Source organism: Danio rerio, chromosome 8, assembly GCF_049306965.1.
Source record: "Danio rerio strain Tuebingen ecotype United States chromosome 8, GRCz12tu, whole genome shotgun sequence".
Lineage (NCBI taxonomy): Eukaryota > Metazoa > Chordata > Actinopteri > Cypriniformes > Danionidae > Danio > Danio rerio.
Window position 1 is genome coordinate 8,696,674 of NC_133183.1, and position 15,544 is coordinate 8,712,217.

General features: G+C 37.3%; 1 protein-coding gene across 2 annotated transcripts in view; it reads left to right on the forward strand.

Moving 5' to 3' along the window:
• The window catches only part of slc6a6a (solute carrier family 6 member 6a), a 54,592-nt gene that overhangs the window by 16,681 nt on the left and 22,367 nt on the right, over positions 1-15,544 (forward strand). Inside the window, exons 2-6 of one of the 2 annotated variants that reach the window (XM_073909533.1) lie at positions 213-442; positions 992-2,756; positions 12,782-13,016; positions 13,507-13,639; positions 13,930-14,064. In XM_073909533.1, the coding sequence (XP_073765634.1) occupies positions 13,963-14,064 (102 nt within the window). In that variant the 5' untranslated portion in view covers positions 213-442; positions 992-2,756; positions 12,782-13,016; positions 13,507-13,639; positions 13,930-13,962. The remainder of the gene's footprint in view (positions 1-212; positions 443-991; positions 2,757-12,781; positions 13,017-13,506; positions 13,640-13,929; positions 14,065-15,544) is intronic. The other variant, NM_001126386.1, reaches the window with a different exon arrangement.

Genomic DNA, 15,544 nt, shown 5'->3' on the forward strand with positions numbered 1-15,544 from the left:
CACAACTGGATGGCTGAAGAACTCCAAAATATATGGAAATGATTTGCTAAGTGTTCCCATGCACATTTCCTCCAGCACGGTCCCTACAGAAATATCATTACTGCCATTTTTGATCATATTAATAAGTCCTTGCTGAACAAAAGTATTAATTTCTTACTTTTAATCAGTGATGCATGTCATTCTCAAAGCATTTCTCTCTCTCTTATACTCAGTATGGCACAGAAGGAAAAGCTGCAGTGTCTGAAGGATTTCCATAAGGACACACTGAAGCCGTCTCCCGGTAAGAGTCCCGGCACGCGTCCTGAAGACGAGGCGGAGGGAAAAGCCCCACAGCGGGAGAAATGGGCCAGCAAGCTGGATTTCGTGCTCTCCGTGGCCGGAGGTTTTGTCGGTTTAGGAAACGTTTGGCGTTTTCCGTACCTCTGCTACAAGAATGGCGGAGGTGAGGGTTTACTTGTGTAAAATAGCAACAAAAATATGACTGAGCTAACACTTTTCAGCCTTTGCGCACTGTAAACAGCAGCTAATGCCACATATAAACAAGATCTTGTGACATTAAAACCTTTGAGCTCCTTGCTGAAAAAAAATGTGTGTGCAAATCTGAAAAGCCCTAATAATGACTTGGTAAACAGTCTGATCCCTTTTGTGGGATTTATAAACTAGTTCACTATTTATTTATTGTATTTTATTCTGCTAATGATTCATTTGCAGCATTTTATTATTATTATTATTATTATTATTATTTTCTACATTAGTGTTTATATATAGAAGGTTGATATTTATTTTATGTTTTAAAAATTGCAATTAAGTCTAGATGTCATTTTATTAGTTTTTAAATAATAAAATACTGTTATTTTACATTAATAATGACATTTTTTAAGGTTTATTGCTATATTTTCAGTTCTAACTCGAATACTAGTTGATAGATTTTAGTAAATTTGTTTGGTTTTGTATATATTTATTAAGCTTAATTCATTCATTTTCTTTTCAGCTTATTCCCTTTATTATTCTGGGGTCGACACAGAGGAATGAACCACCAACTTATCCAGCATGTGTTTTTCGCAGCGGATGCCCTTTAAGCTGCAACCCATCACTGAAAAACATCCATACACTCTCATTCACACACATACACTAAGGACAAATTATCTCACCCAATTCACCTATAGCGCATGTCTTTAGACTGTGGGGGAGACACGGGGAGAACATGCAAACTCCACACTGAAAAGCCAACTGTGATGCGATTGTGCTACCCACTTTTCCACCGTGACACCCTTATTTAGCTTAATATTCAATTAAATTTATCTTTGTATATATAAAACTATTATAAAAGCGTGTTTTTAATCAAAAGATACCTGGGTTTGAATGCAGAAATGTAAAGCTTGTTTTTATAAAGAACTTTAAATGATTTTGTTTGAAGTTTAAATGAAAATGTCATGTCATATTTCGAACATTTGCTTCATTTCCTTTGACTCAGTCTCTTATTCATCTGGGATCATCACAGCGGAATGAACCACCAACTATTTCGGTATATGTTCTACGCAACGGATGCCCTTCCAGCTGCAACCTAATACTGGGAAACACCCATACACTACAACCAATTTGCTTTATTCAATTCCCCTGTAGCACATGTCTTGGGACTGTGGGGAAACCGGAGCACCCGGACGAAACCCACGCCAACACAGGGAGAACATGCAAACTCCACACAAAAAATGCCAACTGACCCAGTCGGGACTCGAACCAGTGACTTTATTGCTGTGAGGCAACAGTGCTAACCACTGAGCCACCGTGTCGCCCTCTTTTTAAAACTTTTTAAAAACTTTTTAACGTTTTTAAAACTTTTAACCTTAAGAAGTTTGAAAAAATGACCTTTATTGACATTTTAATTGTTTAAAGTGATATATTATCTGTTGGTGTTGTATATTACACTACAAAAACCTTAATAGTAAACTTACAGCACATTTTCTGTATTTCTCTATATATTACCCAGGGTTTCCTCTGGGTGCTCCGGTTTCCCCCACAGTCCAAAGACATGCGGTATAGGAGAATTGGGTAGGCTAAATTGTCCGTGGTGTATGAGTGTATTTGTGAATGTGTGTGTGGATGTTTCCCAGAGATGGGTTGTGGCTGGAAGGGCATCCGCTGCGTAAAAACTTGCTGGATAAGTTGGCGGTTCATTCCGCTGTGGTGACCCCGGATTAATAAAGGGACTAAGCCGACAAGAAAATGAATGAATGAATGAAAGCAGAGATCAACATCCCATAATGCAATTGGTGGGCAGGTGAATCTGTGCTTTTGAAAACACTATTGGTTGGGTTTAGGGAAGGAGGAGGGTGGTTCAGTCGATGGGTCAGTCATTCAGTCAGTCAGTCGACAGTGGCCTCTGGTAAATTTACACGAGAGCTGCAGGCCCGAATGGCACTCAAGAGAGTTATTTGAGATCTCAAAAACCATACACAGCGACCTCTGGGGGATTCGGGAAATAAAAACTGCAAAAAACGTACCTCCTGGGTCCCTCTTATTTGTCGCTCTTCAGAAATGTATATAGCGGTATGTTTTCAGAGTGTTTTGGTTGTGTAATGTCTGTATTAAGTGAAACTCATCTTACGTGTTGTTCTTTTCAGGTGCATTTCTCATCCCCTACTTCATCTTTCTGTTTGGTGGTGGTTTGCCTGTCTTCTTTTTGGAGGTGGCGCTCGGTCAGTTCACCTCTGAGGGAGGAATAACCTGCTGGGGGAAACTCTGCCCGATATTCACTGGTGAGAGCACTGAGACAACACAAATTGAGAGAACATGAGACAGATCTGACTGACTATTAACACAAAACACTGCAGGTGTATAGGGTACAACAACTAACTACACTGTCAAAAATATCATCGAGTGTATTTTGTGATTCACACGTGTTTTAGTTTATTTACAGCTGTGAATTGCATTATGGGATGTTGATCTCTGCTCTGTCGACTTTTGATGTTAAAAATTCACTCTACAGTTTAACAAAGTGACTTTTATTAATACTTTAGTATAGTATGATATAATATAATGTATAAGAAATAATATATAGAGAAATAAGTCTGTCAAAGGACAGAAATTGTACTGGCACTTTATTACAAGGTTTTTGTACCATAATACAGCTTTTCCAACTTTTCAAGGTGAAATGTAGTTGAAAAAAAAGATCAAGATCTCATAATGCAATTCAAAAGCATTAATAAATGGGGAAAAATAAAAACATGATTCACAAAATATGGAAAATTGATAGTTTACGGATATTTTTACAGTGTAATACTTGTCAAACTTCCCCAGTTGTTTGATTTGTCTAATTCGCTTTAAAAAATGTCATGTTTAATATGCAGATTAAACATGCACTAATTTATATACATTTTTAGCTCAAAAGTCTGAACATTGCATGAATCAGATTAGACATTAGAGTCAAAGGATTTTACAGAGATATTAGGATATATCTCTATTTATTACTTTATAATAAAGTATAGATTTATAATTTATAATATATATATATTTGTCATTGAAATCTGCAGTGAAAAAAGTATAAGATGCTGTAAAAGAAACACTTTTGTATTTTTTTTTCTTTCTATTATACAAAAAAAAAACTTAATGTAAAGCCCAAAATTCCAGCATGTAAATAGCAAATGCGCTATGGCGCAATGCAACTGACTCTTAAAGGGAATGTGTGATGAGACTCTGATTGGCTTATTCTCATAACACACCTATAACTCATTAAGAGAATAAGCTCAACCCTGTTAGACCATGCGCCACGGCGGAAATCAGATTTTTCCGTCCTTAAAATGGCAAAAGTGGATTCTGACACGCCCTTAATGCGTTTGCGTCCTGCACTCTTCACTTTGCGCATGATTCGTTAAAATAGAGTCCTAAATAATCAACTATAAATCAAGTTATTATTTGTTGCTCCTAAAACTTGGATAGGCGACAAGACTTTTGAAAAAAAAAAAAAAATTTTGATAAAGTGCTATGAAACGTGTTTTTTTTGTCTTTCCATTAGACTGAAAACAAAAACACTTCATAAAAAGCCAAAAATGTCAAAACACAGTTGCAAAACTGAGAAATATTATTAAGTATTTATTGTGATTGAAAACTGCAGACAGAATTAGTATAAAGTGCGATAAAAGAATGTATTTTTGATTGTTTCCACCATTACACTGAAAATAACATCACTTCATTAAAAGCCCGACATTTCAGGTGCAAAAAAGCAGTGTTTTAGCCTGTAGTGTCGCACTTTACTGACTCATCAGGCTCAGTCACATTTTAATCAGCATAAATCATATTTCCTGATGCTCCCTTCCCCCCTCGGCCACTCACAGTCCCTCACGGCTGTATTAACCAACCAGCACCATCGTTACTGTGATGCTCTGTGATTGGTTGCTGAAGAGGCTCTTTAAAGCGGTCCTGACTCTGACCTGTTTTTCAGCATCAGCTGCGGTTGCTAGGCAACACTAGACAGCAGCGTGTTCCTTTGTGAAGTTCGGATCCGCCGTGTTCTTTTATTTTCTGCAGTGAGTAGGACGCGGGTCACTCGAACACACACGTTTAATACTCAATCATTTGTTTGCTTTGCGGCACTCTGACTAACACCACGCTCTGCTTTTGGACATGTATCCTGGTCGCCATGGCAACAGCAGTGAGAGGTGACCGAGATGCTGTGGATGGGATCTCCTCTGGTGATGCTCACTGATATGCAGCTCAGGAGCCAAAATGGAGCGCTTGTGTTAGGAGTGGCAGCGATTTGATGAGGAAGAAAAGGCCAGGAGGGTTTTTAGTAAAGGTCTTTTCAGTTATTTTAGATGCCAAACATATGATTATCAATTAGAAGGGACCGCAATCCTTATATACTGTTAAAGCCAAAATTATTAGCCCTCCTGTGATTTTTTTATTTTTTATTATTATTTTGATTTCATTGATTTAATTATTTTCTTTTCGGCTTAGTCCCTTAATTAAACCGGGGTCGCCACAGTGGAATGAACCGTCAACTTATCCAGCACTTTTTTATGCAGCGGATGCCCTTCCAGCCACAACCTATGTCTGGGAAACATCCACACACACACACACACACACTCATACACTACGGACAATTTAGCCTACCCAATTCACCTGTACCACATGTCTTTGGACTGTGAGGGAAACCGGAGCACCCGCTGGAAACCCACGCAAACGCAGGGAGAACATGCAAACTCCACACAGAAACGTCAACTGACCTTATTTTGTTTTATATTTCTTAAATGATGTTTAACAGAGCAAGGGATTTTTCACAGTATTTTCTATAATATTTTTTCTTCTGCAGAAAGTCTTATTTGTTTTATTTCAGCTAGAATAAAATCAGCTTAATTTTTAAAAACCATTTTAAGGTCAATATTATTATGCCCCGTTTACACTAATACGTTTATGTTTTAAAACGAATACGTTTTGCTACGGTTACTGTTTAGAGCGCTGAACACTGAGCTTTTTGAAAATGCTGAAAAGGCCATTTTCATTTCAAAACTCTGCTGCTCCCTCTGCGCCAGTGGTGTAGTGGTTAGTGCGTCGACACATGCACTCCGGTGCTCAAGGCAACCTGAGTTCGATTCCCACTTTGCGGTCCTATGCAGATCCTTCCCCTCTGTCTCTGCTCCCCATGCTTTCCTGTCAATTCTCTTGTCCTATCCAATAAAAGTGACCCCCCCCCCCCCCCCTCCTCCCAAAAAAAATAATTTTTTTTTTTTTTTAAATAAAAATAATGCTGCTTTGTGCTAGTGTGGATGGTGATAAACAGAGACTTCTGAAAACAGAGGCAGGGCTGCAGACATGAAATCAATGGTTTTACTAATTTATAAAAATTAAAGCTCACTCATCGCTTTAAAATCAATGGTCTTCTCAAAAGTTTTTTAAGTTAAGTCAACTCATCGCTTTAAAATAAAAAAATTACATTTTCTAAAAAAGTTAAATTAACTCATCACTTCAAAATCATTGGGTTTATTACATTTTTAAAAATTAAAGTCAATTATCAATTTAAATCAACGGGTTTACAATTTTTAAAACGCAAAGTCAACTAGTCACTTTAAAACAGCAGCTTTACTAATTGTAAAAAGTTAAATCAAATAAATAGCTTTAAAATTAATGGGGTTTTCCTATTTTTATTATTAAAATCAATTAAAAGCAACAGGTTTGATCAGTTTGTCTTAAATTAAAGTCAACTTATCACTTTAAAATTAATTTGTTTAGTACATTTATTTTAAAGCAATGTCAACTATTGGCTTTAAAATCATCCAGTTTACTCATTTTTTTAAAACTCTGTTTAAAGTGCAGTTATATAGTTTATTCTTATTTATTTATATATTATGCCCCCAGTTTATAAAGCCACTGTCTCAGAGGATATTTTTATTAGTTTGATGTCTGACCTCTACACACACACTCTTCGCTCACATGTCTGGACTTTCTTCAGCACACAGAGTGCAGATGAGTGAGATTTCCTGACACTGTGAGCCCATTGTCCACTTTCGCCCCGTGATTATGTGCTTAGCCTCAGCAGCAGCAGCTGACCGATCTCTGTTCAACACACACACGCGTGCATCCACAATTAAGCCGCATACTCGACGCACGTTTGCCATTCTGCTGTCAGCTGTCACAGCCAGATCCTGGCACCTCACAGCTTTGTCATAATTATAGCGGAAAACTGGCACTCAGCCCTTTGACTGCCCTCAACCTTTGAAAAATAACACACAAAAAGAGGATCTCAGATGTAGACGTGTCAGAGTCGACAGGTGAAGCTTCACAGAGTCTGTTCAGCAGGGTTTGGCTCATTAAAACACAGCAGGGCCCTCAGAGAAAACTCCACGGGTTTCCAAACTCTCACATTGTGTTTACGTGTCTCCTTAACAACAAACTTCAGCATTTCAGATGTCTATTCAAATGGCTTCACATACCTACAGTTGAAGTCAGAATTATTAGCCCTCCTGTTTATTTGTTTCCACCAGAAGATTTTTTTTCAACACATTTCTAAACATAATAATTTTTATAACTCATTTCTAATAACTGATTTATTTTGTCTTTGCCCTGATAACAGTAAATATTATTTGACTAGATATTTTATATTCAGCCTAAAGTGACATTTAAAGGCTTAGCTAGGTTAATTAGGCAGGTTAGGGTAATTAGGCAAGTCATTGTAAAATGATGGTTTGTTCTGTAGACTAGTGTACAATGTTTTATATTCATTTTATAGTCATTTGACAAATGAGATTTTTTTAAAGTAACGCAATAGTTACTTTCCCTGGTAAATAGTTACTTTTAAAATGATGCAACTCAGTTACTCTTTTAAACTCTTTTAAAGGAATGTGTGAAACATTGGTAAAGAGTGATTATAAAAAACACAGTTAATACATTTTTACTATTAGAAGCTGGTTGTTGCCACACAGCTGTTTTAAACCCCTTATTTAAGTAAAGTGTTAGTATGATTTCTTAATTAGTTTCTTTGATTTACTAAAGCATATATACAAAGTATTAATTCATTCCCTTATTGTAAGTAAATTATTAGTATGATTTAATAATTAATTCCCTGGATTTACTAGAAAGTATGTATGATTAATTTTGTGCTGTATTATTTGGTTACTGAGCAGCAATCAATAACACTTTAAAATATTAAGAGTTTTCATGTGTTTTTCTAAACTAGTAGTGTTTTGAAATTTACATTTACATTTAGTCATTTAGCAGACGCTTTTATCCAAAGCGACTTACAAATGAGGACAAGGAAGCAATTTACACAACTATAAGAGCAACAATGAATAAGTGCTATAGGCAAGTTTCAGGTCTGTAAAGTCTAAGAAGGAACGTATTAGTAGTATTAGTATTTTTTATTTTTTTGGGTACAGTTAGTGTGATATTCAGAGAGGCAATTGCAGACTAGGAAGTAAAGTGGAGACTAAATAGTTGAGTTTTTAGTCATTTCTTGAAAATAGCGAGTGACTCTGCTGTTCTGATGCAGTTAGGGAGTTCATTCCACCAACTGGGCAGATTGAGCGTGAGCGAAAGTGATTTCTTCCCTGTTTGGGATGGAACCACGAGGCGACGTTCATTCACAGAACGCAAGTTTCTGGAGGGCACATAGATCTGCAGAAGTGAGAGCAGATAAAAAGGAGCAAGGCCAGAAGTCACTTTGTAAGCAAACATCAGAGCTTTGAATTTGATGCGAGCAGCAACTGGCAGCCAGTGCAAACGGACTAGCAGCGGAGTGACATGTGCTCGTTTAGGTTCATTGAAGACCACTCGTGCTGCTGCGTTCTGGAGCAGTTGAAGAGGCTTGATAGAGTTAGCTGGAAGCCCAGCTAGTAGAGAGTTGCAGTAATCCAGTTTGGAGAGAACAAGAGCTTGAACAAGGAGTTGAGCTGCATGTTCAGATAAGAAGGGTCGGATCTTTCTGATGTTATAGAGTGCGAATCTGCATGATCGAGCAGTTCTAGAAATGTGGTCAGAGAAGTTTAGTTGGTCATCAATCGTTACTCCAAGGCTTTTCACCATTTTGGATGCAGTAATGATTGCCCCATCCATCTGGATTGAAAAGTTATGGTGTAGAGTCAGGTTGGCATTAACTACAAGCATTTCCGTTTTTGCGAGGTTAAGCTGAAGATGATGATCTTTCATCCAGTGTGAAATATCCAACAGGCAGGCTGAGATGCAAGCTGGAACCGAGGGATCATCAGGATGAAAAGAGAGGTATAGCTGGGTATCATTAGCATAGCAGTGGTAGGAGAATCCATGTCTCTGGATGACTGGTTCTAGGGATGTCGTGTAGACGGAGAAGAGAAGTGGCCCAAGAACAGGGCCTTGAGGTACCCCAGTGTTTAGATGCTGTAGGTTGGACACCTCTCCCCTCCAAGACACCCTGAATGACCTGTCAGAGAGGTAAGATCTGAACCATTGTATAACAGTGCCCGCAACGCCCAGTGACTCGAGCGTAGATAGCAGGATCTGGTGGTTGACAGTGTCAAAAGCAGCTGACAAGTCCAGCAAAACGAGGACTGAGGATTTTGAGTCTGCTTTAGCCAGTCTGAGATCCTCCACGACCGAGAGCAGGGCAGTCTCAGTTGAGTGGCCTTTCTTAAAGCCGGATTGCTTGTTGTCCATGAGATTGTTTTGAGTAAGAAAGTCCAGGACTTGATTGAACACTACTTTCTCCAGAAAGTAGCAGTGGGGTTACCCTAGCCTGCTTAAATGAAGTGGGGAATAAACCAGAAATTAATGAATGCATCATGATCGTGACGTGAATACGTAAATAATCGCGTTAACTGTGAAACTGTGATTATTCCTCAGACTATAATCGTACAACCAAAGTCTATAATCAGTGCATTCCTAATACAATGTATTAACTCATTCGCTTATTTTAAGTAAACCTTTAGTATGATTTATTAATTAATTCTCTAAATTCACTAAATCGTATGTATGATTTATTTGTTCCTTGAATTGCTGATTTTTATTGTCTTCAATTATATGGGAAGGAAATGTTGTTTTATTTGCAAATGATTTATTCAGTCATTTAATTTGGTGCATAAAGTAGGATGCAAATAGACCCCCTCACACAACTGTAATGCGCTTTGAGTGTACTGTATGGCCATACACAATGCATTACATTACACATATTCAAAGCTATTCATGTCTGCAACACCAGACTTGCTTGTGATGCTTGTTAAATCCTTCATAACCAGCTCTAATCCTGCCAGATCATGGATTAAATGTGTTTGTTGTCAGCATAAAAGCTGCAGATTTAAGTGTTTTCATTACAGCACTACTGACTGCATAAACAACAAGTGATCTGTAATCTAATGAACTCTTTATGAACATGAAATGGCATTCAGTACGTTCAACCTTCATGTGACATTTTTGAGTGAAATTAGATTGAATTAAATTAGGAAAAACAGAGAGAGACTCTATTTTTATTCATTAGGGTTCAGTTGCACGTTAGTTAGTTGTATCGCTACTAAATATTTGATTGTCAATCCATTAAACCCTACGAATAAACTAAATATTTAAAGAACAAGGAGTAACAGCAGGAATAAAATAGTAGATTGATTGGATCAGATCGATGAGCTCATGTTTGACCAGACAGAAGGGATTCCCCATCAAGACTTAGGGGGACTTATGTGCCTCAGATCCAGTCAATGTCATTTAATATTGAGTATCTGGAGTCCTGATCCAATACTTGTTCATCCTAGTGCTAGATATACAAACTTCAAGTACAAATCAAAGCAATGTGGGGGAGTGGTTGGGTGGGCGACAGGCAAATTAATGGGATGTGATGGACTTTTTGGCCACCTATATACCGCATATATATATATATATATATATATATATATATATATATATATATATATATATATATATATATATATATATATATATATTCATATAAATTCATTCATTCATTTTCTTGTCAGCTTATTCCCTTTATTAATCCGGGGTCGCCACAGCGGAGAAAACCGCCAACTTATCGCAGTGGATGCCCTTCAAGCCACAACCCATCTCTGGGAAACATCCACACACACACTTGCACACACACTCATTCACTACGGACAATTTAGCCTACCCAATTTACCTGTACCGCATGCCTTTGGACTATGGGGGAAACCGGAGCACCCGGAGGAAACCCACATGAACGCAGGGAGAACATGCAAACTCCACACAGAAACGCCAACTGAGCCGAGGCTCGAACCAGCGACCCAGCGGCCTTCTTGCTGTGAGGCGACAGCACTACCTATGAAAGCATGGAAGCATTATGTTATTTAGTAAGAACATTTTTATTGTACATTTGAAATAAATGTCATCAGTAGTTTACAGAGCAATGCATATGAATATTACAGAAAAAAACACATCCACATAAATGTTCAGAATTTTTCTATTGCTGTATATATATACAGGGTGTCCCGCAGGGTCTTAAAAAGTATCAAAAGTTGATCAATCAAAGTAGAGAAATTTAAGGTCCTTAAAAGGTATTAAAAAGTCTTAAATGCTATTTTGCAAGGTATTAAATGTTATATAATTATTGATCATGCAATGTATAGTTATATGCAAAAGTTTGCTTGAAATAAATCTGTGAATATCAGGATGCTGTGTAGTTTATGAAATCAATATAATCCTGCTAGATTTGGCATCATGTTGGTTTGTTTACTGTAGTAACCAAGGCAACACCATTATTTTAGCAGTTCTATAAGTGCCAATCTGTTGAATTAGTTAGATTTAATAGATTTTTATACAGGATTTGAATAAATATGATGTTTTAGTTTTGGATTATACTTAATAATTAACCCATTTGATCAATTATAAATTAATAGCAATGTTTTTCACATGTGTTGGTGCGATTCTTTGTAGTGTGCAATTTAAAATTGCCTCTAAGGGTCCGTTCTTCGTACCTCGCTTAAATGATCTAAGATGATTTGGCAGATCCTGGATCTTTTCATCTTGATAACTGATCTCTCGCTAATTTGGTTCTTCAAACAAGTTCGCGAATCAGATTAGAATGTCTGGATAAACTGATCTGAGATCGCTGCGTGTGTTGTGAAGGACAGATCTATCGATCCTCGAAATCATGATCAGCAATGCAACGATTGGCTGACGGCACAGCAGCGTAATGACATCATCTGATTAATATTCAATTATCCATGTGAGCAAAATTACATCAAATTAGCAGTAAACGGCTTGTTAAATATGACGCGCAATAACCTTCCACATTTGTTGTGAGCTGCAGACTTTACACTTTCATGTGTCAAGAGTATTCATCATGTATTTCAATGCAAATCAATGTATTCAGTTCCACATTTAGAAAATATTTTCTTTATTATAGTAGCTGTTTTTTAATCGGTGTAAAGAATAACTGGTTGTTTACAAAAGCATTTTGATATTGGTAAAGGCGTCTGCAACTTTTGTGAAGCATCAAAACACTGGCATATTAACTATCAAAACATGTTTATGACTGCATAAATGTATTATTGCTTTAAAAGAAAAAAGTCACATATTGTGCATTTCTATTATACACAGTTTGTACTAAAGCAATCTAAAACGTTTATATTAATAAGTTTTCTCTTTGCACCACCAGGTGGCAGTCTTTGTACTTTCATTTCGAGGGTGCAGATTGCATAAGTTTTATTAATATGTATAACTTTATTTATTTTATTAATAACCATAACTTTATATATATATATATATATAGTTAAAAAATATGTACCATTTTCCCAAGTGTATATAACTACTACTGTAAGAAAATATCAGAATTCAGAACATACTTTCTGTATTATCTTTGCTTGAACTGAGCCGATCTAATCCTGTTTAAATGAATTGAGCCTGCTCCCGATCAGGTTTTACCTAGCAGAACTGTTGCCATTACAACAACTCTCAGATCATCTTTGAAGAACGAAACGATCCTGGATCGTGTCAAATCGTCAATATTCAAATCCAGCTAACTGAGTAATCCACGTACGAAGAACAGACCCCAGGAGTCGCCAATGGAAAAAACAAACACACACAACAAATACACGTATACCAGACATGAAGTTGGTGCAGACCAATGAACATTCTCAAGTTAATTTCATCGTTAGTAAATCTAAACATGAGAGTGAAATCTGGCGTACGCAATGTTTTTGTTGATAAATGAGGCCCCTGATCACTGATTTTTATTTGATAATGGCTCTTCTATGCTATTACTGCTGTAGAAGATTTGGATGTTTTCCCATATATTTGTTTTAAGTGTGTGGTGAATTTACCTGTGATATTGAGCTGTACTTTCTTTGTGCGTCAGGAATCGGCTACGCCTCAATCATAATTGTGTCTCTGCTGAACATCTACTACATCGTGATCCTGGCGTGGGGTCTGTATTACCTGCTGCAGTGTTTCCAGCACGAGCTGCCCTGGGCGCGCTGCAGACACAGCTGGAACACGGAGAACTGCGTGGAGGACACCGTACGCAAGAACAAAACCCTCTGGCTCTCTGCCAATGCCACCAACTTCACCTCGCCGGTCACTGAATTCTGGGAGTAAGTATGGAGTGTTATTTTAATAAATGAAAACTAAAACTATTGGCCAAAAAATATTTTTGTTAATTTAAAATAATAATTAGCAAAAACAATAATCGCTTTTTGAATTTCTGTTTAGAGAAATACAAGTAGATGGCGCTTTTTAGACAAACATGTTTCATTTGTTAGCCAACAGCACACAAGGGTTAGGTTCCATTTGTGTGGTTTGGTTTTCAGTGTCTGTTCAAACTATTATTTAAATTTTGTTACATTTTATTATTAAAAGGTTTGCACAAAAGTTCAATTAAACTGTGCAAACACTAAACTTCACTCTGGTCGACAATGAACGTGTCCTGTTAACTCTGCTAAACTAGAATTACTAAAACTAAATATATATAATCCAAATAGAAATGCGTGCACAAAATAAAAACGCCTTTATACTAACATATTTAAATATGTGTATGGGATGGTCGCTCTTTGCCTGTTCTCATCAGTCTGCTGTCGTCTGCAGGAGGAACGTCCTCAGCATCTCTTCAGGGATCGACGAGGTTGGTGGTCTAAAGTGGGAGCTTGCACTGTGTCTGCTGGCCGTCTGGGTCATTTGCTTCTTCTGCATCTGGAAAGGAGTCAAATCCACTGGAAAGGTGAGGGAGAGGATGAGAAATGTCCACCAAAACTTTTTATAATCGTGTCCAAATACGAGAAAATTATCATTATTGTGGTAAAACCTGAGTAAGGTTAAATCTTTTTTTAGTGCTGGGCAAATAATCGCATCCAAAATAAAAATGACTTTTGACCGAAGATATGACACGATTTTTACTTTGTGTGAACTGTACCTTTACTTAATGAATATGGATTGTGTTACTGTATGTACAGTAGGTGTATAATTATTTGATGCTGGTAATGGAAAAGCACAAACTCTGTGTGTCTGCAGGTGGTTTATTTCACAGCCACATTCCCCTTCCTCATGCTGATTGTACTGTTGATCCGCGGTGTGACTCTGCCTGGTGCCACCGAGGGCATCAAGTTCTACCTTTACCCAGATCTCTCCCGCCTGAAAGACCCGGAGGTACTGAGACTGACTGAAACTAAACTATTTGGGAATATCTTTATATTGATGGTCCCTTTAACACATTTTGTTGGTTATATCATACATTGCAACTGCATGGAATCTAATTCTAGACTGTTAAATTAAGATTAGGGTTAGGGTAAGTTGACGTTTAGGGCCAATTTCAGTTCCACCCCTACCCCTCAGTTCACATGAAGGGCAAGGGTGTCCCAATTCTCTTTTGCAAAAGATGTAGGTTTTTCAAAACTGAGACTTTTCAGAACCACATTAAAATTAAAGCAGTATGAGAGTTTTCTCTGAATACAGATGGGAGAAGGCTACAAAACCAAGCAAGGAGACCCACATTTTTTAAAATAAAAATGCCTATTAATAAGGATTTTTTTCTACAAATGAGCATCATCTCTTCTAGTCCTCGTAGGGTTGGCATCATCTCTTCACAGGTCTTGGAACTGATTGAGTGGGACTCCACAATCTAGAGGAAGTGGAAATAGAAACAGAGATTTGAAAATGCTCGGCCTCCTTTAGTAGACTTTGTTATTATGGGTACTACCAGAAGCTCTGAGTTTTGATGCATTGTATATATGCTTTACTAAAGAGATAAGTTTTGTAATCTAGTTTTACGCTAAGAAAGTGTCTGAGCCTCTGACATTTTCAGGAAGGCTAATCTAGAGTTTAGGAGCCATATATGAAAACGCTCGACCTCCTTTAGTGGACTTTGTTATTCTGGGTACTACCAGAAGCCATGAGTTTTGATGCATTGTTAATCAAGTTTTACACTGAGAAAGTATTTGAGCCTCTAACGTTATCAGGAAGACTATTCCATTGTTTAGGCGTCAGATATGAAAACGCTCGACCTCCTTTAGTGGACTTTCTGGATATTCTGGGTACTACCAGAAACCATGTTTTGATGCACTGTGTATATGCTTTACTAAAAAGAAAAGTTTTTTAAATGTAGTTTCACCCTGAGAAAGTGTCTGAGTCTCTAAAATTATCGGGAAGACTATTCCAGAGTTTAGAAGCCATATATGAAAAAGCTCGACCTCCTTTAGTGGACTTTGTTATTCTGGGTACTACCAAAAACCTTGAGTTTTGATGCATTGTTAATCCAGTTTTACACTATGAATGTATCTGAGCCTCTAACGTTATCAGGAAGACTATTCCATTGTTTAAGCGTCAGATATGAAAACGCTCAACCTCCTTTAGTGGACTTTCTAAATTTTCTTGGTACCACCAAAAAACCTGTTTTGATGCACTGTGTATATGCTTTACTAAAAAGATATGTTTTTTTATGTATTTTCACCCTGAGAAAGTGTCTGAGCCTTTAACATTATCAGGAAGACTATTCCAGAGTTTAGGAGCCATATATAAAACAGCTCGACCTCCTTTAGTGGACTTTAGTTATTTAAGTTCTTTTAGTTATTTTGGGTACTACCAAAAGCCCTGAGTTTTGAGATCTTAACGAGTGGGTTGGATTGTAGCA